General features: G+C 46.6%; 1 protein-coding gene across 2 annotated transcripts in view; it reads right to left on the reverse strand.

Annotated features, from left to right (window-relative positions):
* The window catches only part of SAMM50 (SAMM50 sorting and assembly machinery component), a 153,524-nt gene that overhangs the window by 90,436 nt on the left and 37,798 nt on the right, over nucleotides 1-25,290 (reverse strand). For both annotated transcript variants that reach the window (XM_030215009.1, XM_030215010.1), the window contains exon 4: nucleotides 9,781-9,868. In XM_030215009.1, coding sequence (XP_030070869.1) covers nucleotides 9,781-9,868 — 88 coding nt within the window. The remainder of the gene's footprint in view (nucleotides 1-9,780; nucleotides 9,869-25,290) is intronic.

The raw sequence follows: 25,290 nt of genomic DNA on the forward strand, positions 1-25,290 counted from the left end.
TTTAGTTTTTCTGCTATTTCTCTGTCTTCCTTAATTGCCCCTTTTACACCCCGGTCATTCAGCAGGCCAACCGATTCTTTTGCCGGTTTCCTGTTTTTAATGTATCTATAAATTTTTACTATCAGTTTTCGCCTCTAATGCTATCTTTCTTTCAAAATCCCTCTTTGCCTTTCTTATCGGCGCTTTGCATCTGACTTGACATTCCTTATGCCGCTTCTTATTTTCCTCATTCAGTTCCTTCTTCCATTTTCTAAAGGATTCCTTTTCAGCGCCAATAGTCTCCTTTACCTCACTTTTTAACCACGCCGGCTGTCGTTTGGTTCTCCATCCTCCTTTTCCGATACGTGGAACATGTTCGGCCTGGGCCTCCAGGACGGTGTTTTTGAACAGCATCCACGCCTGTTGTAAGTTTCTTACCCTCTCAGTCGCTCCTCTAAGTTTTTTTTTACCATTCTTCTCATTTTATCATAGCTTCCTTTTTTAAAGTTAAACGCTAACATATTTGACTTCCTAGGTTTACCTTTTTGAAAGCAAATTTCAAAGGTGATCATGTTATGATCACTGTTGTCAAGCGGCCCCCGGACCGTTACCTCCCATACCACATCATGCACTCCACAAATGACTAAGTCTAGAATTTTTCCTTCTCTTGTCGGCTCCTGTACCAGCTGCTCCATAAAGCTGTCCTTTATTTCATCGAGGAAGTTTACCTCCCTAGCATGCCCTGATGTTACATTAACCCAGTCTATATGGGGGTAATTAAAATCACAACAGTAACAGGGTGGAAAGGAACCAATTCCAAGTGATCAGTCACCACACCAGGATAAGAAGCTCCAATGAAATTTTATTAAGACCCAACACAGCCCGTGTTTCGGCTATAACAGCCTTCCTCAGGGGTCAAATCGATGAGTGCTCAGTTGTGTATCGATCACTTGGAATTGGTTCCTTTCCACCCTGTTACTGCTGTGTTCTGTCCTTGTGGAGAGTGTGAACCCCATTTGTCTTTTCATCTGGTAATTAAAATCACCCATTATTGCGTTGCCTAATTTATTTGCCTCACTAATTTCATTTAACATGACTGCATCCATCTGCTCATCCTGGTTGGGCGGACGGTAGTACACCCCTATCACCGTCCTTTTCCCCTTTACACATGGAATTTCGATCCACAATGATTCCAAGAGGTCTTTTGTTTCCCGCAGAATTTTAAATCTATTTGATTCAAGCCTCTCGTTAATGTACAATGCTACTCCTCCCCCAATCCGGTCCACCCTATCACTACAATATGATTTGTACCCCGGTATGACAGTGTCCCACTGGTTATCCTCCTTCCACCAGGTTTCAGAGATGCCTATTATGTCTATTTCTTCATTCAGTGCAACATATTCCAATTCTCCAATCTTATGTCTTAGGCTCCTAGCATTTGCATATAGACACTTCAAGCTAGACTTGTTATTCCTTATCACATCATGTTGATTACTTGACTTTACTATTTTACTATCTTTTGTCTGTTTTTTATTATTTTTATTTAAGGACATTGAATTTACTACAGTATCTTTTGCAACCTTACTATCAAGAATCCCTGTCTTCCCTGTTTGGGCGATATCTTTGCAAGATACCTTATCCCGAACCATACGCTTTTGTGTAACTGTCGGCCTTCCTCCCGTTCTTAGTTTAAAAGCTGCTCTCTCTCTTTTTTAAATGATGATGCCAGCAGCCCGGTCCCATCCGTTTAAGGTGGAGTCCATTCTTTCGGAATAGGTTCCCCCTTCCCCAGAATGTTGCCCAGTTCCTGACAAAACTAAAACCCTCTTTGCACCATTGAGGCATATTTTCAAAGCACTTTGGGAGGCTAAGTTCCATAGGTTTCTATGGAACTTTGGGAGGCTAAGTGCTTTGAAAATGAGCTTGATTGTCTCATCCACACATTAAGACTCCGGAGCTCTGCCTGTCTCTTGGGCCCTGCGCGTGGAACAGGTATTTCAGAAAACGCCACCCTAGAGTATCTGGATTTGAGCTTTCTTCCTAAGAGCCTAAATTTGGCTTCCAGAACCTCTCTCCCACATTTTCCTATGTCATTGGTACCCACATGTACCAAGACAGCCGGCTCCTCCCCAGCACTATCTAAAATCCCGTCTAGGTGACGTGTGAGGTCCGCCACCTTCGCAACAGGCAGGCAAGTGACCAGGCGATCTTCCCGTCCACCAGCCACCCAGCTATCTATATGTCTAATGATCAAATCATCAACTACAACAACTGTCTTATCCTGTCCCTTCCGGGCAGTAACTGGAGACATATCTTTGGTGCGAGAGGATAGTAAATCCCCTGGTGTGCAGGTCCTGGCTACAGGAGTACTTCCTACTTCACCTTCTGGGAGACCTCCCTCCTCCATGGCAACACAGAGGCTACCTGACTGGAGGTGGGACTTCTCTACAACATCCCTGTAGGTCTCGTCTATGTATTTCTCTATCTCCCTCATTTCTACTAAGTCTGCTACTCTATCCTCGAGAGAAAAAACACGTTCTCTGAGGTCTAGGAGCTCTTTGCATCAAGCACACACATATGACATCACACCAACCTGGAGATACTCATACTACTACTACTACTTAACATTTCTAAAGCGCTACTAGGGTTACGCAGCGCTGTACAATTTAACAAAGAAGGACAGTCCCTGCTCGTAGGAGCTTACAATCTAAAGGACAAAATGTGCAGTCAATCAAGTTGGGGCAGCAGTCTAGATTTCCTAAATAGAGGTGACATGGTTAGGGGCCAAGGATTTGAAGATGGGCAGGGAGGGGGGCCTTGACGTATGGGCTCAGGAAGTTTATTCCAAGCATAGGGTGAGGCGAGGCAGAAAGGGCGGAACTTGGAGTTGGCGGTGGCGGAGAAGGGTACTGAGAGGAGGGACTTGTCCTGTGAACGGAGGTTACGGGTAGGAACGTAAGGGGAGATGAGAGTAGAGAGGTAATGAGGGGCTGCAGATCGAGTGCATTTGTAGGTTAGTAGGAGAAGCTTGAATTGTATGCGGTACCTGATCGGAAGCCAGTGAAGTGACTTGAGGAGAGGGGTGATATGAGCATATCAGTCTAGGCGGAATATAAGACGCGCAGCAGAGTTCTGGATTGATTGAAGGGGGGATAGATAGTTAAGTGGGAGGCCAGTGAGGAGTAGATTGCAGTAGTCAAGGCGGGAGGTGATGAGAGAGTGGATGAGAGTTCGGGTGGTGTGCTCAGAGAGGAAAGGGCAAATTTTGCTGATGTTATAGAGAAAGAAGCGACAAGTCTTGGCTGTCTGCTGGATATGCGCAGAAAAGGGGAGAGAGGAGTCGAAGATGACTCCGAGGTTGCGGGCAGATGAGACGGGGAGAATGAGGGTGTTATCGACTGAAATAGAGAGTGGAGGGAGAGGAGAAGTAGGTTTGGGTGGAAAGATAATAAGCTCGGTCTTGGCCATGTTCAGTTTCAGGTGGCGGTTGGACATCCAGGCAGCGATGTCAGATAAGCAAGCCGATACTTTGGCCTGGGTTTCCGCAGTGATGTCTGGTGTGGAGAGATAAAGCTGGGTGTCGTCAGCATAAAGATGATATTGGAAACCATGAGATGAGATCAGCGAGCCCAGGGAAGAGGTGTAGATTGAAAAAAGAAGGGGTCCAAGGACAGATCCCTGAGGAACTCCAACAGAGAGCAGGATGGGGGTGGAGGAAGATCCATGAGAATGTACTCTGAAGGTACTGTGGGAGAGATAAGAGAAGAACCAGGAGAGAACAGAGCCCTGGAACCCAAATGAGAACAGTGTGGCAAGAAGTAAATTATGATTGACACTCAGTGCAAAAGACTGGGTAGCACCCCTCTCGCTGCTAGAGAGACAATATAGACTGCAAGCAGTAAAGAGCTTACAGTGGGATGTCTCATGACCCAGATTGGGAAGGCAGGATAGGCTGTAGATGAGCTTGTAGTAGAAACTGTCCAGTTGGCAGGCTGCAGAGGCTGTGGGTTAGTTCCGCACAGAGCTCACAGTATAGGCAGCTGCCTAGCGGCTCGCATCACCCCCCCCCCCCCAGCTTTCACCTAGTTTCGCACTTGTTCATGTCACCCCCCACCAGCCTTCACCCAGTCTCTCTCTCACTCATGTAACCTCCCCATCCTTCACCCAGTTTCTTTTCCCCTCAACTGGTTTCAATGGTAGAAGAAACAGTGGGATTCCTGCTTCCCCACCACAACTTGGCTCTCTGCAAGCTTTAGCCACGCAGTGCTGGAAGTTCGGATTGGTCTCATGGTTTCAGTTCTTGTGAGACTTAAAACCGTTTGATCAACCCAAACTTCAGGCACTGCACTACTCATGCTTACAGAGATAGTCGTAGTGGGGAAGCTGAATCCCACGGTAAGCACCAAAAGAACTGCTAAGTATCTGAGGGCCAGAAAAAAAGCACTTGGTGGGCTGGGGTCTGGCCCACAGACCGTAGGTTGGACAAGCCTGCCCTATAAAAAACCAGAGTATGAAATCTTTACAAGAGTGCTTTCACAGTATCGCTGCCTTTTCTCATACTGCAAAACCACTTCTAACTCCAGTGATCAGAGCAGTGGGCTGAGAACTAAGGAGGCCAGAATTCAAATCCCTATTCTTGTACAGATGCTACTTGACAGCCTCCATTATCCCAGGTACACACTTAAGGCTAGGTCTATAATTTGGTCTATCATACTTGATACACCACCTTTCGCACAGTACACCAAAGCAGTTTACAAAGGTCAAAGCAGAGAAGACATAAGTCAGTAAAATGAATAGTACAACAGAGGGAAGTAGGAAAACGTACACAGTAAGAAGAACCAAAAGAGTACTTGCATGTCACTGCCACAAAAACGTCTGTGGAAAGTGGACACAAAATAAACATACCATTTGGTAAATGTTTTGAGTCAAGCCAGTTAAAACTGCATGCGATTTTTTTGATTTAGGCTGCTTTCTTAGCCCCATTTTATTCAATGTGACTTATCTACTAATAACATGTGTTTAGGCTAACACATAGTGCACTTTAATTTTTTTTATTTATTTAGATTTTGCTCAAACCTTTTTCAGTAGTAGCTCAAGGTGAGTCACATTCAGGTACACTGCATATTTCCCTGTGCCTGGAGGGCTCACAATCTAAGGGCTCTGTTTTCTATGGTGCGCTAACATTTTTAGCGGGCGCTAAAGCTAGAGACACCCATATATTCCTATGGGTGTCTCTAGTGTTAGTGCACACTAAAAATGCTAGTGCGCTTATAGCGCGGCTTAGTAAACAGGGCCCTAAATTTGTACCTGAGGCAATACAGGTTTAAGTGACTTGCCCAAGATCACAAGGAGTAGCAGTGGGATATGAACCGGCCACCTCTGGATGTCAAGACCGGTGATGTAACCACTAGACCACTCTCTAGCTGGATCAGGTTTACATAAGTAATGCCACACTGGGAAAAGACCAAGGGTCCATCGAGCCCAGCATCCTGTCCACGACAGCGGCCAATCCAGGCCAAGGGCAATGCCTTTAGCACTTCCATTGTCAGGAAATGAGGACTGATAACTACCTATCCATCCATTCCAGTAAGCAAGAGTAGCAAGGTGACCTTGGGCAATTTGCATTCACTAGAACACTCACATTTTTCAAAAAACAGAATTTTGGATGTGTTCTCCTCTAAGATGGATTTAATATTCTATTAAGATTTTCAAAACATAAAATAACAATACTATTATACATCAAGTGTCACAAGCAAAACCTGCTGATTACTCACCCCACAAAGGTTTCAAATACAGTGCACTCCATTTAAGTGCATGTCGGATAAGCGCATGCTCTGTTTAACTGCATGCCGTACTTTGGTCCCGTTTTTTGTGCCATCAATTTCTATGGGGACAAACTTCGGTTTAGCGAACCACTGATAAGTGCAAGATTCGCTTATATGCATGGTTTAAGACCGCTCCTCTGCAGGAAAGACTCCACATAAGCGTACGCACGGAATATGGAAGCCGATTGGCACATGACAAAGGGGCAGTAAATTTGAAATCTCGTTGGTTAACTGCCACAGGCAGAATAAGTGAAAGAATGTTGTTAGAGTGTACACTGGAGTCGTCGTTGTGCAACTGTAAGACTTTAACACTGGCTGAACGAATAGAAATTCTTAAAAAATTAGAAAACAAACAAAGTCAAGCATCTATTGCTAAAGAATATGGTGTCAATCACAGTCAAATTTCACGTATCTTGAAACAGAAAGATCAGCTTCTGGAAGACTGGCAAAATAATACAAATCCACACAGGAAACAAAAACAGGCGGGAAAAGCTGAGGATGTAGAAGATGCTCTTCTTTGATGGTTTTCTCAAGTCAGGAGCACACAGTTTCCTGTCAGTGGTCCAATGCTTATGGAGAAAGCTAATCAGCTAGCTGAAAGTCTTGGACTAACTGAATTCAAAGCCACAGTTGGATGGTTGGAAAGATGGAAGGAGAGGAACAACATAAAATTCAAGAAACAGCATGGTGAAAAACAAGACGCTGATGACTCTGGTGCTGAAAATTGGGTTGTTTCAGTTCTTCCTACCATCTTGAACGAGTTTGCACTTCGTGACATTTTCAATGCTGACGAAAACGGTCTCTACTGGCGAGGATTCTTGATGGAACACTTGCATTCAAACAAGCCGAAACTACAGGAAGTAAAATGTCGAAGGACCGACTGACGATCCTCCTTTGCTGCAATATGGATGGGAGTGAGAAGTTGGAACCACTCATCATTGGAAAGAGCAAACAGCCCCGTTGCTTCAAGAATGTTAAGCGACTTACTGTGTCATACGAAGCTAATGCAAATTCACGGATGACTGGGGAAATTTGGAAGCAGTGGCTAAACAAGTTAGACACTAGAATGCGGGTACAAAAGTGTCAGATTTTGTTGCTTTGTGATAATTGTGCTGCACACAGGGATGATGTCAGGCTGTCTAACGTCAAGGTGGTCTTCCTGCCACCAAACACTACCTCTCTGATCCAACCTATGGATCAGGGCATAATAGCCAATTTCAAACAACATTATCGGGCTCTTGTGCTACGTCATCTGATGAGCATTATGGATGACCAGATGGCAAGGATAAACGTGCTGTTGAACTGGCTCGTAATCAATCACTGTTGGATTCCCTACATATGCAGAAAGAAGCCTGGAATCATGTTACACAGGCAACTATTGTGAACTGCTACAAGCGGACAAGCTTTGTTAAGGATGTGGAGAGGGACAAAACAGATGCAGCTGTTGCAAACGCGTCAGATGAACAGGCTATTGACATCCCAGCCGGTGTTACTGAAGAGGAGTTTCATCACTACGTAGCTGTTGATTACGATCTACAAACAGCTGACGACAGCACTGATGTCGAGATATGCACCTACACACAGGCAACGGCTGATGATGAAACAGATGATGAAATGAGCAGCGAGGCACATGCTGACGAAATTCAATAACCTCCTGTCACTTTTGCAAGAGCACTGGAGAGTCTCAACAACGTGCGGGCCTATCAGGAGGCCACTGGATGTCAGTGTTATGACAGTTTTTACCGTCTGGCAGACGTAGTCTATGGAACTCACAGACACAAGAGTGTACAGAGGACTATGACTGACGTCAGTCAGCCTAACGTCAGTTAACGGAGACTGTATATTGTACGTATAATAAACAGTACTGTACATATTTTATCAGATGTCAAGCTTTTTTGGGTCACAACGGTTAAGTGCATGCTCCGGTTAACTGCATGTATTTCTTTGGTCCCAGAACCTTGCACTTAAGTGGATTGCACTGTATAGTACATTCAATGCAAAAAAACACAAACAAAAAACATATCACTTATGCTGTGGAGTGGAGGAGTAGCCTAATGCAGTGGCCTGACAACCAGAGGAACTGGGTTCAATTCCCACTGCAGCTCCTTGTGACTCTGGGCAAAGTGAAAATACTTACATGTAACAGGTATTCTCCAAGGACAACAGGTCAGTCATTCTCACATGTGGGTGACATCATCCATGCTGCCCAGTGCGGAATGTTTTCACAGTGTACTTCAGCTTTAAGAGCATGTGCCAGCGTCCCCATTGTGCATGCATGAGTGCCTTCCTGCCTGCTGCAAGAGTGTGGGACCAGCAGTACAATACATTAATTATACAAAAACAACTTGAAGGGGAGGTGGGAGGGTATGTGATAATGACTGGCCTGCTGTCCTCAGAGAATATGGGCTAGAGGTAAGTTAAGTATCTTCGCTTTCTTCGAGGACAAGTGGGCCATGTCATATGTGGGAATCCCTAGCTACCAGGCTTGCTGAAAACAACAACAGTAGAATAATTGGAACTTGCAACAGTGATTTCAAAACAGTAATTAACCTGAAACTATATAAATACTGTGTGAACATGAAGCATGGAACAGAGCAGATTAGACCTAGGAGGGTGGAGTTAGATTCTAGACCCAAACAAATTCTGCAGAACTGTCTGTCCAAACCAATATCACGTTGGGTATCTTGCTCAAGGCAATAGTGAGATGTGAATGTGTGGACCGAAGACCACACTGCAGCCTTGCAAATTTCTTTTATAAAGGCTGATCTCAAGCGCACTATGGATGCAGCCATGGCTCTGACATTATGGGCCCTGATGTGACCCTCAAGAGTCAGCCCAGCTTGGGTGTTTCAATCTGCCAGCCAATTGGAGACTGTGTGTTTCCCTGATGGTGACCCCCATCCTTTTGGGATTAAAAAAAAACAAAAAGCTGGGTGGATTGTCTGTAGGGCTTAGTCCGCTCCAAGTAAAAGGCCAATGATTACTTGCAGTCCAAGGTGTGCAGTGTACTTTTGCCAGGATGGGTGTGAGGTCTGGGAAAGAAAGTTGGAAGAACGATAGACTGGTTCAGATAGAACTCCAATACAACCTTAGGCATGAACTTTGAGTGTGTGTGGAGAACTACTCTGTTATAATGAAACTTCGTGTAAGGTGGGTTTGCTAATAGAGCCTGAAGCTTTCTGACCCTACTGAGCTGAAGCAATAGCCACCCAAAACAAGACCTTCCAGGACAAGTACTTCAGATGACAGGAATAAACGGGCTCAAAAGAAGCTTTCACCAACTAGGTGAGGATGACATTGAGGTCCCATGACACAGTTCCAGAAATATAGCCGTGGCCAAATCAAACGACTCAATGGTGATAATAAAAAGGGACAAATCACCAAGAAAAAGAAGGGAGAAAATCCCAACCAAAGCTCAGGCCTAAGAGGGCCTTGTGAATATGAAAACAAAAAAAACCTAGAAGTGGGGAAAAAAGTACTAAAAACTGTAAGGGCTGGGAAGAAAAATGTTCCAAAAAAGAAAAAAATATGAGCAAAAAATTACCCAAAGGGAAGGCACAGGAAGAGCTCAAAAAGCAGCAACGCAGCAGACGCTGTGAGGAGCCGTGAGCAGCACGGATGAAAAGAGACTGCAGGTCCTGGTTCTTATGGCAGGCAGGAAGGCACTCATGCATGCACAATAGGGGCGCTGCTGCGTGCTCTTAAAGCTGTAATACGTTGTGAAAGTGTTCCGCACCAGGCGACATAGATGATGTCACTCATATGTGACTATGACATGGCCTGTTTGTCCTGAGAAGTCACTTAACCCTCTACTACCCCAGGTACAAAATAAGTACCTGTTTATAATACGTAAACTACTTTGATTGTAACCAGTCAATGACGTATATCAAACCCCATCCCCTTTCCCTTTGCAAATACAGTTCTTTTAGGACACAGGTTCAGACTCCAATGGAAGGGAGTCCAAATTCAGATATACCTTCACACGTATCAATTAGTACTTCCACCTGCCGAAAAATTCCCAGTCGAAGCAACTTCTCTCGGGCTTCATGAGATTTCCTCATTACCTAAAGAGATATTTAGAGGTTCAGTTTTGTCTCTTAATAATAATAAACACTTTGTGCAATGGCTTCAAAAGAAATTACAGCATCTTTACTTGGTAGACATTTTGGAGGGTTGTCAATTTGGTTTAATGTGCATATCAATGTCACCCTCTCTTTTATTTATTTATTTTAAATACTACCCCAAACCTGACCAGCTAATAAATAGCTCTTGTGGTTAATCTGTACTTGTGAATTATCCTTTCCAAAGATGTTCCTGAGCTGGTAATATTGGTCATGTGCTCTGAACCAATGAAATACTCACAATACAGAGTGTACAACATGACATCAGAAGAAAAAAAAAAAAGATCACATGGCCCACATACTGCTCACTTCTACAATTTTATTTATTTGTTGCATTTGTATCTCACATTTTCCCACCTTTTTGCAGGCTCAATGTGGCTTACATGGTACCGTAAATCGGCATTAACTGATTTCGGTATGAACAAATACAAGCTGCAATTAATATCAAGGTGATATTATGGCAGAGTGAGATACATGTATGGTAAAGACAATTGGGGAAACCTTACAGAGGGAAAGGAAGAGTTAGGATATGTTTGTTACGTTCTTTGGTTAAGTTGTGTCGCAGACTTCCAGGTTTTTTATGTTGGGTCGGTGGGGTATGCCCTTCTGAACAGTTCTGTTTTTAGTACTTTCCGTAGAGGAGTGTGGTAGCCGTGTTAGTCCACTCTTAAGGTTATCAACAGAAATCAAACAAAATAAAACATGGAAAAGAAAATAAGATGATACCTTTTTTATTGGACATAACTTAATACATTTCTTGATTAGCTTTCGAAGGTTGCCCTTCTTCATCAGATCGGAAATAAGCAAATGTGCTAGCTGACAGTGTATATAAGTGAAAACATTCAAGCATTACTATGACAGTCTGACAGGGTGGGAGGATGGGGGTGGGTAGGAGGTATGCATGGGGACATCAAAGCATATCATTGATATTCCAACAGAAATTCATGTGGTCGAGTGTGGTTTTTACTACTTTTGGTAGTGCGTTCCACAATTGTGTGTTCCGGTAGGAAAAGTTGGAAGCATAGGTGGATTTGTATTTGAGTCCTTTGCTGCTTGGGTAATGGAGGTTTAGGTATGATCTTGCTGATTTTATGGTGTTTCTGGGTGGTAGATCGATGAGGTCTGTCATGTATCCTGGTGCCTCGAACTGTCGTGTAGATTTTGAATGCGAAACGTTCCTTAATTGGAAGCCAGTGCAGTTTTTCTCGGAGGGTTTGGTGCTGTCAAAACGTGTATTTCCATATATAAGCCGTTCTGCTGTGTTTTCAGCGGTTTGAAGTTTCTTTATGATTTGTTCTTTGCATCCCACATAGATTCCGTTACAATAGTCTGCGTGGCTTAGCACCATTGATTGTACAAGGTTGCGAAATATTTTTCTTGGGAAGAATGGTTTCACCCGTTTTAGTTTCCACATTGAGAGAAACATTTTCTTTATAGTGAGTTTAGCTTGGGACTCTAGTTGAAGGTTTCGGTCGATTGTTACTCCGAGAATTTTCAGGCTGTCTGAAATAGGGAGGGTGTATCCTGGGGTGCTAATGTTTGTGGGTTTGTATGCATTGTATTGGGATGAAATGAGACAGTGTGTCTTTTCTGTGTTGAGTTTTAGTTGGAATGCGTTTGCCCATGAGTTCATGATTTAGCAGAAATCACCAATAAAATCAAGCTCAGTTTAAACATTTCTGCTAAATCATGTTTGTAGGGGATGTATAGTGTGACATCATCAGCGTAAATGAATGGATTAAGGCCATGTGTAGATAAGGCTTTGGCTAGTGGGACCATCATGAGGTTGAAAAGGATCGGTGATAGTGGGGATCCTTGTAGTACTCTGCAGTCTGGTTTCCAGGGTGACGATATGTTGGTGCTTGATTTCACTTAGTATGTTCTGGTGGTTAGAAAGCCCTTAATACAGTTGAGAGTATTACCACCAATTCCGAAACAGTCTAGGAGTCTTAGCAACATATTATGGTCACCCATATCGAATGCGCTGGACATGTCAAATTGAAGGAGGAGAATGCTTTTGCCTGTTGCTATCTCCTGTTTCAATTTGGATAGGAGAGTGAGTAGTACTGTTTCGGTGCTATGTTGTGGTCGGAATCCTGATTGTGACTCATGTAGTATAGTGAATTTGTTTATGTAGTCGTTGAGTTGTTTGGCTACCAGTCCTTCAGTGAGTTTGACTACTAATGGGATGGATGCTACTGGGCGGTAGTTGGTGATGTCGTTTCTTTTTTCTTGGTGTCTTTTGGTATTGGGGTGAGTAGGATGTTGCCTTTTTCTTTAGGGAAAATACCCTGTTGAAGCAAGAAATTTAGATGGGATGTGAGATCTGTTATGAAGCAGTGGGGGGTAGAAGATAGTGCTGATGAGGGGAGGCTACAATTCGGAGCAAGACAAAGATGGGAAAATTAGGTTCTTACCATGATAATTTTCTTTCCTTTAGTCATAGCAGATGAAGCCATTACGTATGGGTTGTGTCCATCAACCAGCAGGGGGTGATAGAGAGCACTCAACTTTTCACAGTGCCTCATGGCCAGCTAGCTCCACTGCCTCTTCAGTATTTGAAGCTTCCAAAGCAGTATGGCAAACCGCAATGGGAATAACATGAACTTTCCTCACAGCGAACGATGGCCCCTTAACAAGGGCATAAACTCAAAAAAGGAGGGAATGAACTCATCCTCCTGGAGGGAATAAACTCATCCTCCACTTTGTATAAACGAAGGGAATACTTGCATCCTCCTGGAGGGAATAAACTCATCCTCCCAAAACATGAACTGGAGGGAATGAACTTATCCTCCTATAACTGTAACAAGAATCCTGAAGACTGTTTTCCGACTCCCCAAGGAAGGAATATAACTTCAAGAAACAAGAACAGCACCTAAAATCGGCCTAGACCTTGTTCGGCGGGAGGCACCAGGGTCACAGCCCCTATCCGGCACAGACTGTGCAAAGTCTCCTCTACCGCTGCCCGTTTGGCAGCAGAACCGCATCGGGACTCCACAAACACGTCTCTCACCGGGGCATCGAATTCTATTCGGTATCCGTCTCTGATCAGGTCCAAGACCCACTGATCTGCGGAGATTTTGGCCCACTCCTCGAAAAAGAGGGAAAGTCTTCCTCCGATGACAGGAAACAAGGAGGGGGCCAGCGCACCATCATTGAGAGGGTCGCCCCTGAACTCCAGACCTTGAACCGGCAGCTGCGGAACGTTTGTCTGAGCGAAAGGAGTTTCTCTGCTGAAAGCGGGCACGCGAAGTGAACCCAGCAGCAAGCCCCGGGCGGTACCTTCTAGCTTCACGGAAGCGAGGTCTGTAAGAGGAGCGGACCGCCTGACCCTTAGAGGAAGGCTTCGGCCTATCTTCGGGCAAGCACTGAGGTTTGGAATCCCCCAGGCCTTTAACAATGTTTTCCAGCTCCTCACCAAAAAGGAGAAGGCCTTGAAAGGGCAACTTCACCAACCTTTGCTTAGAGGCCATGTCTGCCGCCCAATGTCGTAGCCAAAGAGTGCGGCGAGCCGCCACTGCTACTGCCATTTGTTTAGCCAAAGCTCTGACCGTATCAAAAATGACAAGGCCGACTCCAGCTGCGGAGCCACTTCAAATAAGGTCTCCACTCCATCACCGGGCTGTTCCACTGCCTGCTGTAACCAAGCTAACTGCATGCAGACGCCCGAACAGTGAGACCTAACAAATCAAAGGACCGCTTCAGAACTGATGCAAGCCTGCGGTCTTGAATATCCTTCAGGGCAACACCTCCTTCAACAGGGAGGGTAGTTCTCTTTGTCACAGCCGTGACCAGGGCATCCACTTTAGGCATTGCAAAGCGAGCCAAATGTTCCTCACTCAGAGGGTATAACTGCCCCATAGCCCTGGCAACCTTCAAAGGTCCCTCGGGGTCAGCCCATTGAGCCGAAATAAGCTCTTGGATGGAGTCATGCAAAGGAAAGGCTCGAGCAGGCTTTCTGGTACTAGCCATCCTTGGATTAACAGAGGAGGCTGTGCCACTCCCAGGATCTTCAATCGAGAGGGCTTGTAAGGCATCTGAAATAAGTGCTGGCAGTTTCTCGCGGTGGAAAATCCTCACCACAGTCGGATCATCAAGCTCCTGTGGCAATTCTGCACCCGACTCTGGCTCCTCAGCCCAAGAAGTTCTGCCAGACCCCTCAGAATCCTCATAGCCCGACCACGGGGGGGAAAAGGGGGGGGGGGGCGCCACACTCAGAAGAGGAATTAGCCCTTCTGCGTTTATCAGGAGGATAAGAAACAGGCAAAGCCAACTCCAAAAGACCAGGATCCACCAGGTGGAGGAGGGGCAGGCAGAGGGTCCGAAGATCCCTGTGGAAGAGCTCTTTTAAGCATGTACGCCCTATGCAGCATTAAAACAAAATCAGGGGAGAAAACTGCTCCCTGACCGTCCAGATCCTGCCCAGGGCTATCAGCTCTATTATTAGTCTCACTCAGAGGACCCCCCCCCCCCCCGGATTCAGGGCTCTCCGTCGCAATGGAGGCCACGCCATGTGGAAAATCCAAAATGTCGTCCGATGCCAGCTCAGAGCGCAAAAGATCGCCGCTCGCCATGCTCGGGCCGGCTCTACCGTCTGTACAGCACGAATTACAGAGCCCCGCTGCTGATTTGCGCTTGCCACATTTAGAACAGCGCTTTACAGTCTCCGCAGCCATCGCCGAAAATGGCGGTAAAATTCAAAAAATGGCGGTTCGTACCAAAAACGTCCCGATCGCGGGCCCACCCCGGAGGAGTCAGAAAACACTCTTACCTCACTAGACTGAGTATCACAGCTCCGGTCCTGCAGAAGAATCTCAAGAAAAAAACCCCTCTTTTCCAAGATCGCTGCGCTAAAGCGCGACCCGACTTTAATTATTTATTTATTTTTAACGCTGAAAGGAAAGCAGAGGCAAAAGAGGTAAATAAAAACACTCCGGAGGCTCAGATAAGTGGGAAAGGCAGGGAAAGGCGAACCAATGTGCCTGCATCCACTGAGTGGGAAAGGACAGGGAAAAGCAAGCTAATATGTCCACATCCACGGGGGCATGGGTAAGGCAAGGAAAGGGCTGACCTATGTGCCTTCAAAGTGAAGCTGCTATAGCCTCTAACACCCCGGCTAATAACTGGCAAGCCAGGAGCCACCCCCAGGCAGATTTTTGATGGAGCTCGAAGAAGCTGCAGCCACCCTGCTTGGGGAGATAGAGAATACTGAAGAGGCAGTGGAGCTAGCTGGCCATGAGGCACTGTGAAAAGTTGAGTGCTCTCTATCTCCCCCTGCTGGTTGATGGACACAACCCATACGTAATGGCTTCATCTGCTTGATGACAAGGAATTGCTGTTTGTGATATTCTGAGTTAAGATTGGACTGTGTTATTAGGCTTAATGTGGAAAAACAGAACTGACTCTTGCATTGTTGATGAGGAAACGGCTTGAAGATTAAGACTGTATTAAAAGGTGCTGAGAAAATAAAGACCTGTGGTTTTCAAGAACTATAAGACTGCTGAAGTTTTGTGTGTACTAGTCGTGAGCTGATCCTGGGCGTAGGTCAGCTGGGGAGCGGTTAAACCAGAACAAGCAGTGCAGCGAAGAGGTGGTTTGAAGCCCATACCGGGGAAACAGTCAGCCAAGCTAAGCAGGATTAGCTGTGGCCACCACGTGGAAGGGAGACCCAGCTCACAATATATATATACACATACATACTGTACATACATACACACAGATATATATATATATTTATTTATTTATTGCATTTGTATCCCACATTTTCCCACCTATTTGCAGGCTCAATGTGGCTTACAGAGATCTGTTATAGCATTGCCATTCCAGTGTGTCAGATACAATTGGTGATGCAAAGAGATTAAGGAATGTTAAAGAAGTTCTAAGAAAATAGATATAGAAAGATGACCTTTAAACTGGGGTGGATTGGTGAGGTGGTATAGTTAAGCTATGGGTCCTTTTTGTAGGCCTTATTGAAGAGGTACGTCTTTAGGGATTTACGAAAGTTGGATATTTCATCGATTGTTTTCAGGTCAGTTGGAAGTGCGTTCCACAGCTGCGTACTCACGTAAGAGGAGGTGGTCACATGTATAAGCTTGTATTTTAGTCCTTTACAGCTGGGGAAGTGTAGATTAAGAAATTTTCGGGATGATCTTTTGGCATTTCTGGGAGGCAGGTCCACTGGGTTTAGCATGTAGGTCGGGGTGTCTCCGTGGATGATTTTGTGTACAATCGTGCAGATCTTGAACGTGGTCCGTTCCTTTAGTGGGAGCCAGTGAAGTTTCTCTCTTAAGGGTTTTGCACTTTCATATTTTGGTTTTCCAAATAAGAGTCTGGCGGCGGTATTTTGGGCTGTTTGGAGTTTCTTGATGGTCTGTTCTTTGCAGCCAGCGTACAGAGCGTTGCAGTAATCTATATATATATATATATATATATATATATATATATATATATATATATATACACACACACACATATATATATATATATATACACACACATATATATATATGTACACACACACACATTTGCTTTTGATTATAGGGATACACACACACACACACATTTGCTTTTGATTATAGGGAAACGTGTATAATTTTCTGGTCTTTCAAGTCTATGATGTTATTGAATAAAAGCATTTAAAACAAAAAAAACCCAAAAAGCTGTCAATTAATGGGTTTAATTGGCAGAAGGGAATAATAAGCTGGCATCAGCTTTTAATGTGCACTAGCTGCCAATATCACATACTAAAAACAAAAACAATTTAAAAAATAAAAATGAAAAGAAACATTTTAAACCTGCATATTCCTACCCTTTACCCCAAGATTTGGGTTGTGGCAATCTCTGTACTAATCACAGCTGTCCTTCAAGTGTGAGCTGGCTGAAGTTATGAGGAAGGGCTGGGCAGCACTTGCACATACTGAATTAAAGATTTAGAGGTTTTTGGCTTTTCAATTCATTGCTGTTGTTCAGACCACAACAATTTTGTGCTGTTCTGACAAAATTGTTACATAGAGGCATATTTTCAAAGCACTTTGGGAGGCTAAGTTCCATAGGTTTCTATGGAACTTTGGGAGGCTAAGTGCTTTGAAAATGAGCCTGATTGTAACATAGCAGATGACGGCAGAAAAAGACCTGCACGGTCCATCTAGTCTGCCCACGTTAAACTCATATGTGTATACCTTACCTTGATTTGTACCTGTCTTTTTCAGGGCACAGACCGTATAAGTCTGTCCAGCAGTATTTCCCCGCCTCCCAACCACCAGTCCCGCCTCCCATCACCGGCTCTGGCACAGACCCCGTATAAGTCTGCCCTCCCCTATCCTAGCCTCTCAAACACCAACCCCTCTTCCCCCCGCCACCCAATTTCAGCTAAGCTTCTGTGGATCCATTCCTTCTGCACAGGATTCCTTTATGCCTATCCCACGCATGTTTGAATTCCGTTACCGTTTTCATGTCCACCACCTCCCACGGGAGGGCATTCCAAGCGTTCACCACCCTCTCCGTGAAGAAATACTTCCTGACATCTTTCCTGAGTCTGCCCCCCTTCAATCTCATTTCATGTCCTCTCGTTCTACCGCCTTCCCATCTCCGGAAAAGATTCGTTTGCGGATTAATACCTTTCAAATATTTGAACGTCTGTATCATATCACCCCTGTTCCTCCTTTCCTCCAGAGTATACATGTTCAGGTCAGCAAGTCTCTCTTCATACGTCTTGGAACGCAACTCCCATACCATCCTCGTAGCTTTTCCTTGTACCGCTTCCATTTTTTAAACATCCTTCGCAAGGTACGGCCTCCAAAACTGAACACACTACTCCAGGTGGGGCCTCACCAACGTCTTATACAGGGGCATTAAATCCTCCTTTCTTCTGCTGGTCACACCTCTCTCTATACAGCCTAGCAACCTTCTCGCTACGGCCACCACCTTGTCGCACTGTTTCATCGCCTTCAGGTCCTCAGATACTATCACCCCAAGATCCCTCTCCCCGTCCGTGTCTATCAGGCTCTCCCCACCTAACACATACGCCTCCCTTGGATTTCTACTCCCTAAGTGCATCACTTTGCATTTCTTTGCATTGAATTTTAATTGCCAAACGTTAGACCATTCTTCCAGCTTCTTCAGATCTTTTTTCATGTTTTCCACTCCCTCCGGGGTGTCCACTCTGTTGCAAATCTTGGTGTCATCCGCAAAAAGGCAAATTTTACCTTCTAACCCTTCGGCAATGTCACTCACAAATATATTGAACAGAATCGGCCCCAGCACCGATCCCTGAGGCACTCCACTGCTCACCTTTCCCTCCTCCGAGCGAACTCCATTTACCACCACCCTCTGGCGTCTGCCCGTCAACCAGTTCCTAATCCAGTTCATCACTTCGAGTCCTATCTTCAGCCCTTCTAGTTTATTCAAGAGCCTCCTGTGGGGAACCGTGTCAAAAGCCTTGCTGAAATCTAAGTAGATGACGTCCATAGCACGTCCTTGATTTAATTCTCCTGTCACCCAGTCAAAGAATTCAATGAGATTCGTTTGGCACGATTTCCCTTTGGTGAAACCATGTTGTCTCGGATCTTGCAACTTATTGGCTTCCAGGAAATTCACTATCCTTTCCTTCAGCATGGCTTCCATTACTTTTCCAATAACCGAAGTGAGGCTTACCGGCCTGTAGTTTCCAGCTTCTTCCCTATCACCACTTTTGTGAAGAGGGACCACCTCCACCGTTCTCCAATCCCTCGGAACCTCTCCCGTCTCCAAGGATTTATTAAATAAATCTTTAAGAGGACCCGCCAGAACCTCTCTGAGCTCCCTCAGTATTCTGGGGTGGATCCCGTCCGGCCCCATGGCTTTGTCCACTTTTAGCTTTCCAAGTTGTTCATATACACTCTCTTCCGTGAACGGTGCTCTATCCACTTCATTCTCAGGTGTACTTTTGCCAGTCCCTCTCGGTCCTTCCCCAGGATTTTCTTCAGTGAAAACAGAACAAAAGTATCTATTTAGCAAATTGGCTTTTTCCTCATCATTTTCTACATAGCGTTTTGCTGTATCTTTTAGTCTCACAATCCCCTTTTTAGTCTTTCTCCTTTCACTAATATACCTGAAGAAGTTTTTGTCTCCCCTCAGTACATTTCTAGCCATTTGTTCTTCCGCTTGCGCCTTCGCCAGACGTACCTCTCTCTTGGCTTCTTTCAGTTTCATCCGGTATTCCTCCCCGTGTTCCTCTATTTGAGATTTTTTGGATTTCTGGAACGCTAACTCTTTAGCCTTTATTTTCTCAGCCACTTGCTTTGAAAACCATATCGGTTTCCTTTTTCTCTTGCTTTTATTTACTCTCCTTACATAAAGGTCTGTGGCCCTGTTTATTACTTCTTTCAGCTTGGACCACTGTCCTTCCACATGTTGTGCGTTCTCGCAGCCCATCAGCTCCTTCCTCAGGTATTCCCCCATTTTGTTAAAGTCAGTTCGCTTGAAGTCCAGGACTTTGAGTTTAGAGTGGCCGCTAACCACATGAGCCGTTATATCAAAACAAACCGTTTGATGGTCACTGCTTCTCAGGTGTGCAGCCACTCGGACATTTGACACACTATCTCCATTCGTGAGCACCAGATCCAGCGTCGCTCCCTCCCTTGTGGGTTCCGTCACCATTTGTCTGAGCACAGCACTTTGGAAAGCATCCACAATCTCTCTACTTCTTTCCGATTTCGCAGAAGGAACCTTCCAATCTACATCCGGCAGATTAAAATCTCCCAACAACAGCACCTCTCTTTTCTTCCCCAACTTTTGAATATCAGCGATCAGATCTTTATCCAGTTCCTCCAATTGTGTCGGGGGTCTGTAGACAACACCCATGTGGACCAAGGTTCTATCCTCTCTTGTTAAGGTGATCCATATCGCTTCTTCCTTTCCCCACTTCCCTGTCATTTCAGTTGCTGCGATATCATTTCTCACATACAGAGCTACTCCTCCACTTTTACGTCCCTCTCTATCCTTCCTAAAAAGATTATAGCCTGGTATGTTTACAACCCATTCATGGGAACCATTGAGCCATGTCTCTGTGACTGCAACTATGTCCAAGTCAGTCTCCAACATCAGGGCTTGAAGGTCATGAATTTTATTGCTTAGACTGTGAGCATTTGTGGTCATTGCTTTCCAACTACATTTCCTAGTATGTGTTTTGGGTTTAGTGATTTGTGAGTGTCTTTTCTCTTTGGGTACCTTCTCCTCTTTTTGTTCCCTCTTCCTTGCTTTTTCTTCTGCTTCAATTTTAGTTTCAGGAACATCACAGTGCTGTAGTGGAGCAAAAGAATTTTGTAGTGGCAACACTTGTGCGGGCGGATGCTTCTGTGTCACATGACAAATTCTGCCTGAGCCTACTGTGAACCATCTGTTCCTTTGTGGTTTTATTCTCTGAGGCAGTGGTGAGAAGTTATGATTCTGCACAGTCCTATAAGTTGCTTTAACTGCATCTAATTCTTGCATTACTTTATAGAGCTCTTGTTTTAAAGTAGATAGCTGAAGACAGATAGGACAAGCTTTAAGTTTCCAGATGATTGGCCTTGAAACTAAAGCAGCACAATTATTGCAGAGAATAAAAGTCATCCTGATTGGTTGAAATGGGTATGAACAGGTGTACTATGTTGGAGTATCAGTCTGCAAGACTGCCTGTGTATGACTGAGGAGTAAAGTTAATGAGGTTTGGTTTGTCTATAAATGAGTGGACAACCCTGGGGTGGGTGGGATTATAAGTCCCAAAGCGTCAGCTAAGTGCTAACATCAAGGGAATTCTTTAGCTGAATGGACCAAAATGGTAGTGTCTGATCCAGGACTTTACAATTTATTTTACTTTTTAAAACTGTCCTAGATATTAATAACTTTCCTTTTAAATAAATCTAGATATTGCCAATAATTATAGCAGTGTCAGCTATGTAAAAATGCCCCTCCCCTCTATCAGAGTTTGGCAGAAACAGAAAGAACGAAAGACAGAAAGTGAATGATACATACCTGTAGCAGGTGTTCTCCGAGGACAGCAGGCTGATTGTTCTCACGACTGGGTGATGTCCGCGGCAGCCCCCACCAACCGGAAAAAAGCTTCGCGGGCGGTCCGCACGCAGGGCACGCCCACCGCGCATGCGCGGCCGTCTTCCCGCTCGTGCGTGACCGTTCCCGCCAGTTGAATGCCAAGCAAGAAAACCACATGAAAACGCAACTCCAAAGGGGAGGAGGGAGGGTAGGTGAGAACAATCAGCCTGCTGTCCTCGGAGAACACCTGCTACAGGTATGTATCATTCACTTTCTCCGAGGACAAGCAGGCTGCTTGTTCTCACGACTGGGGTATCCCTAGCTCTCAGGCTCACTCAAAACAAGAACCCAGGTCAATTGAACCTCGCAACGGCGAGGGTACAACAGAAAATTGACCTACGAAGAACAACTAACTGAGAGTGCAGCCTGACCAGAATAAATTCGGGTCCTGGAGGGTGGAGTTGGATTTGCACCCCAAACAGATTCTGCAGCACCGACTGCCCAAACCGACTGTCGCGTCGGGTATCCTGCTGGAGGCAGTAATGTGATGTGAATGTGTGGACAGATGACCACGTCGCAGCCTTGCAAATCTCTTCAATAGTGGCTGACTTCAAGGGGGCCACTGACGCTGCCATGGCTCTAACACTATGAGTCGTGACATGACCCTCAAGAGCCAGCCCAGCCTGGGCGTAAGTGAAGGAAATGCAATCTGCTAGCCAATTGGAGATGGTGCGTTTCCCGACAGCGACCCCTAGCCTGTTAGGGTCGAAAGAAATAAACAATTGGGCGGACTGTCTGTGGGGCTGTGTCCGCTCCAAGTAGAAGGCCAATGCTCTCTTGCAGTCCAATGTGTGCAACTGACGTTCAGCAGGGCGGGTATGCGGCCTGGGGAAGAATGTTGGCAAGACAATTGACTGGTTAAGATGGAACTCCGACACCACCTTCGGCAGGAACTTTGGGTGGGTGCGGAGCACTACTCTGTTGTGATGAAATTTGGTATATGGAGCATGAGCTACTAGGGCTTGAAGCTCACTGACCCTACGAGCTGAAGTAACTGCCACCAAGAAAATGACCTTCCAGGTCAAATACTTCAGATGGCAGGTATTCAGTGGCTCAAAAGGAGGTTTCATCAGCTGGGTGAGGACGACGTTGAGATCCCATGACACTGTAGGAGGCTTGATAGGGGGCTTTGACAAAAGCAAGCCTCTCATGAATCGAACGACTAAAGGCTCTCCAGAGATGGCTTTACCTTCCACACGATAATGGTAAGCACTAATCGCACTAAGGTGATTCCTTACTGAGTTGGTCTTGAGGCCAGACTCCGATAAGTGCAGAAGGTATTCAAGCAGGTTCTGTGCAGGGCAAGAACGAGGTTCTAGGGCCTTGCTCTCACACCAAACGACAAACCTCCTCCACTTGAAAAAGTAACTCTTTTTAGTGGAATCCTTCCTAGAGGCAAGCAAGACACGGGAGACACCCTCAGACAGACCCAACGCAGTGAAGTCTACGCCCTCAACATCCAGGCTGTGAGAGCCAGGGACTGAAGGTTGGGGTGCAGCAACGCTCCGTCGTTCTGTGAGATGAGAGTCGGAAAACACTCCAATCTCCACGGTTCTTCTGAGGACAACTCCAGAAGAAGCGGGAACCAGATCTGACGGGGCCAAAAGGGCGCGATCAGAATCATGGTGCCGTGGTCTTGCTTGAGCTTCAGTAAGGTCTTCCCCACCAAAGGTATGGGAGGATAAGCATACAGGAGGCCGGTCCCCCAATGGAGGAGAAAGGCATCCGACGCCAGTCTGCCGTGTGCCCGAAGTCTGGAACAGAACAGAGGCAGCTTGTGGTTGGTCTGAGAGGCGAAAAGGTCCACCGAGGGGGTGCCCCCCTCTCGGAAGATCTTGCGTACCACTCTGGAATGGAGCGACCACTCGTGCGGTTGCATGACTCTGCTCAGTCTGTCGGCCAGACTGTTGTTTACACCTGCCAGGTACGTGGCTTGAAGGAGCATGCCGAACTGGCAAGCCCAGCGCCACATGCCCATGGCTTCCTGACACAAGGGGCGAGATCCGGTGCCCCCCTGCTTGTTGGTGTAATACATTGCAACCTGATTGTCTGTCCGAATTTGGATAATTTGGTAGGACAGCCGATCTCTGAAAGCCTTCAGTGCGTTCCAGATCGCTCGGAGCTCCAGGAGGTTGATCTGCAGATCCTTTTCCTGGAGGGACCACAGACCCTGGGTGTGAAGCCCATCGACATGAGCTCCCCACCCCAGGCGAGATGCATCCGTCGTCAGCACTTTCGTGGGCTGCGGAATTTGGAATGGACGTCCCAGGGTCAAATTGGTCCGGATGGTCCACCAGAGCAGTGAAGTGCGGCAACTGGTGGAGAGGCGGATGACATCTTCTAGATTCCCGGTGGCCTGAAACCACTGGGAAGCTAGGGTCCATTGAGCAGATCTCATGTGAAGACGAGCCATGGGAGTCACATGAACTGTGGAGGCCATATGACCCAGATGTCTCAACATCTGCCGAGCTGTGACCTGCTGAGACGCTCTGGTCTGCGAAGCCAGGGACAGGAGATTGTTGGCCCTCGCTTCGGGAAGGAAGGCCTGAGCCGTCTGGGTATTCAGTAGGGCTCCTATGAATTCCAGAGACTGAGTTGGCTGGAGATGGGACTTTGGGTAATTTATCACAAACCCCAGCAGCTCCAGGAGTTGAGTAGTGCACTGCATGGACCGGAGGGCTCCTGCCTCCGAGGTGTTCTTGACCAGCCAATCGTCAAGATACGGGAACACGTGCACTCCCAGCTTGCGAAGGTACGCCGCTACCACCACGAGGCACTTTGTAAACACTCGTGGGGCAGAGGCGAGCCCAAAGGGCAGCACGCAATACTGAAAGTGCCGTGCTCCCAGGCGGAATCTGAGATACTGTCTGTGAGCTGGCAGTATCGGGATGTGAGTGTATGCATCCTTTAAATCCAGGGAACATAGCCAATCGTTTTTCTGAATCATTGGCAGAAGGGTGCCCAAGGAAAGCATCCTGAACTTTTCTTTGACCAGGAATTTGTTCAGGCCTCTCAGGTCTAGGATGGGACGCATCCCCCCTGTTTTCTTTTCCACAAGGAAGTACCTGGAATAGAATCCCTGCCCTTCCTGCCCGGGTGGTACGGGCTCGACCGCATTGGCGCTGAGAAGGGTGGAGAGTTCCTCTGCAAGTACCTGCTTGTGATGGGAGCTGAAGGACTGAGCTCCCGGAGGACAATTTGGAGGCAGGGAGGCCAAATTCAGGGCGTATCCTCACCGCACTATTTGGAGAACCCACTGGTCGGAGGTTATGAGAGGCCACCTTTGGTGAAAAAATTTTAACCTCCCTCCGACCGGCAGATCGTCCGGTACGGACACTTTGAGGGCGGCTATGTTCCCGTGGATCCAGTCAAAAGCCCGTCCCCGGCTTCTGCTGTGGAGGCGCAGGGGGCTGCTTAGGCGCACGCTGTTGACGAGAACGAGCGCGCTGGGGCTGTCCCTGTGCCTGACGAGGCCTTCGGGCCGGCTGGGTGTACCTACGCCTTGCAAAGGAATAGGGCACAGCCTGCCGGGCCCGGGAAAAACGTCCACCAGCTGAGGTGGATGCTGAAGGCGCCCGGTGGGAGAGCTTGTCGAGGGCGGTTTCCCGCTGATGCAGTTGGTCCACCAGCTGCTCGACCTTCTCACCAAAAATGTTATCCCCCCGGCAAGGGACGTCGGCCAATCTCTGCTGGGTGCGGTTGTCCAGGTCAGAGGCACACAGCCATGAGAGCCTGCGCATCACTATACCTTGGGCCGCAGCACGAGACGCCACGTCACAGGTGTCATAGATACCCCTAGACAGGAACTTTCTGCACGCCTTCAGCTGCCTGACCACCTCCTGGTAAGGCCTGGACTGCTCCGGCGGGAGCTTATCGACCAGGTCCGCCAGCTGCTTCACATTGTTCCGCATGTGGATGCTCGTATAGAGCTGGTATGACTGGATGCGGGTCACGAGCATGGAGGATTGGTAGGCCTTCCTCCCAAACGAGTCCAGAGTGCGAGACTCCCGCCCCGGGGGCGCCGAGGCGGTATCCCTCGAACTCCGTGCCCTCTTGAGAGCAGAATCCACGACCGCCGAGTCATGGGGCAATTGTGGCCGCATTAACTCTGGGTCTGAGTGGATCCTGTACTGGGACTCTGCTTTCTTGGGAATGGTGGGATTAGATAATGGTCGCATCCAGTTCCGAAGCAGTGTCTCCTTGAGGACATTGTGCAGCGGCACCGTGGTGGACTCTCTAGGTGGTGATGGATAGTCGAGGACCTCGAGCATCTCAGCCCTCGGCTCATCCACGGA

This window comes from Microcaecilia unicolor, chromosome 9 (genome assembly GCF_901765095.1).
Source record: "Microcaecilia unicolor chromosome 9, aMicUni1.1, whole genome shotgun sequence".
Lineage (NCBI taxonomy): Eukaryota > Metazoa > Chordata > Amphibia > Gymnophiona > Siphonopidae > Microcaecilia > Microcaecilia unicolor.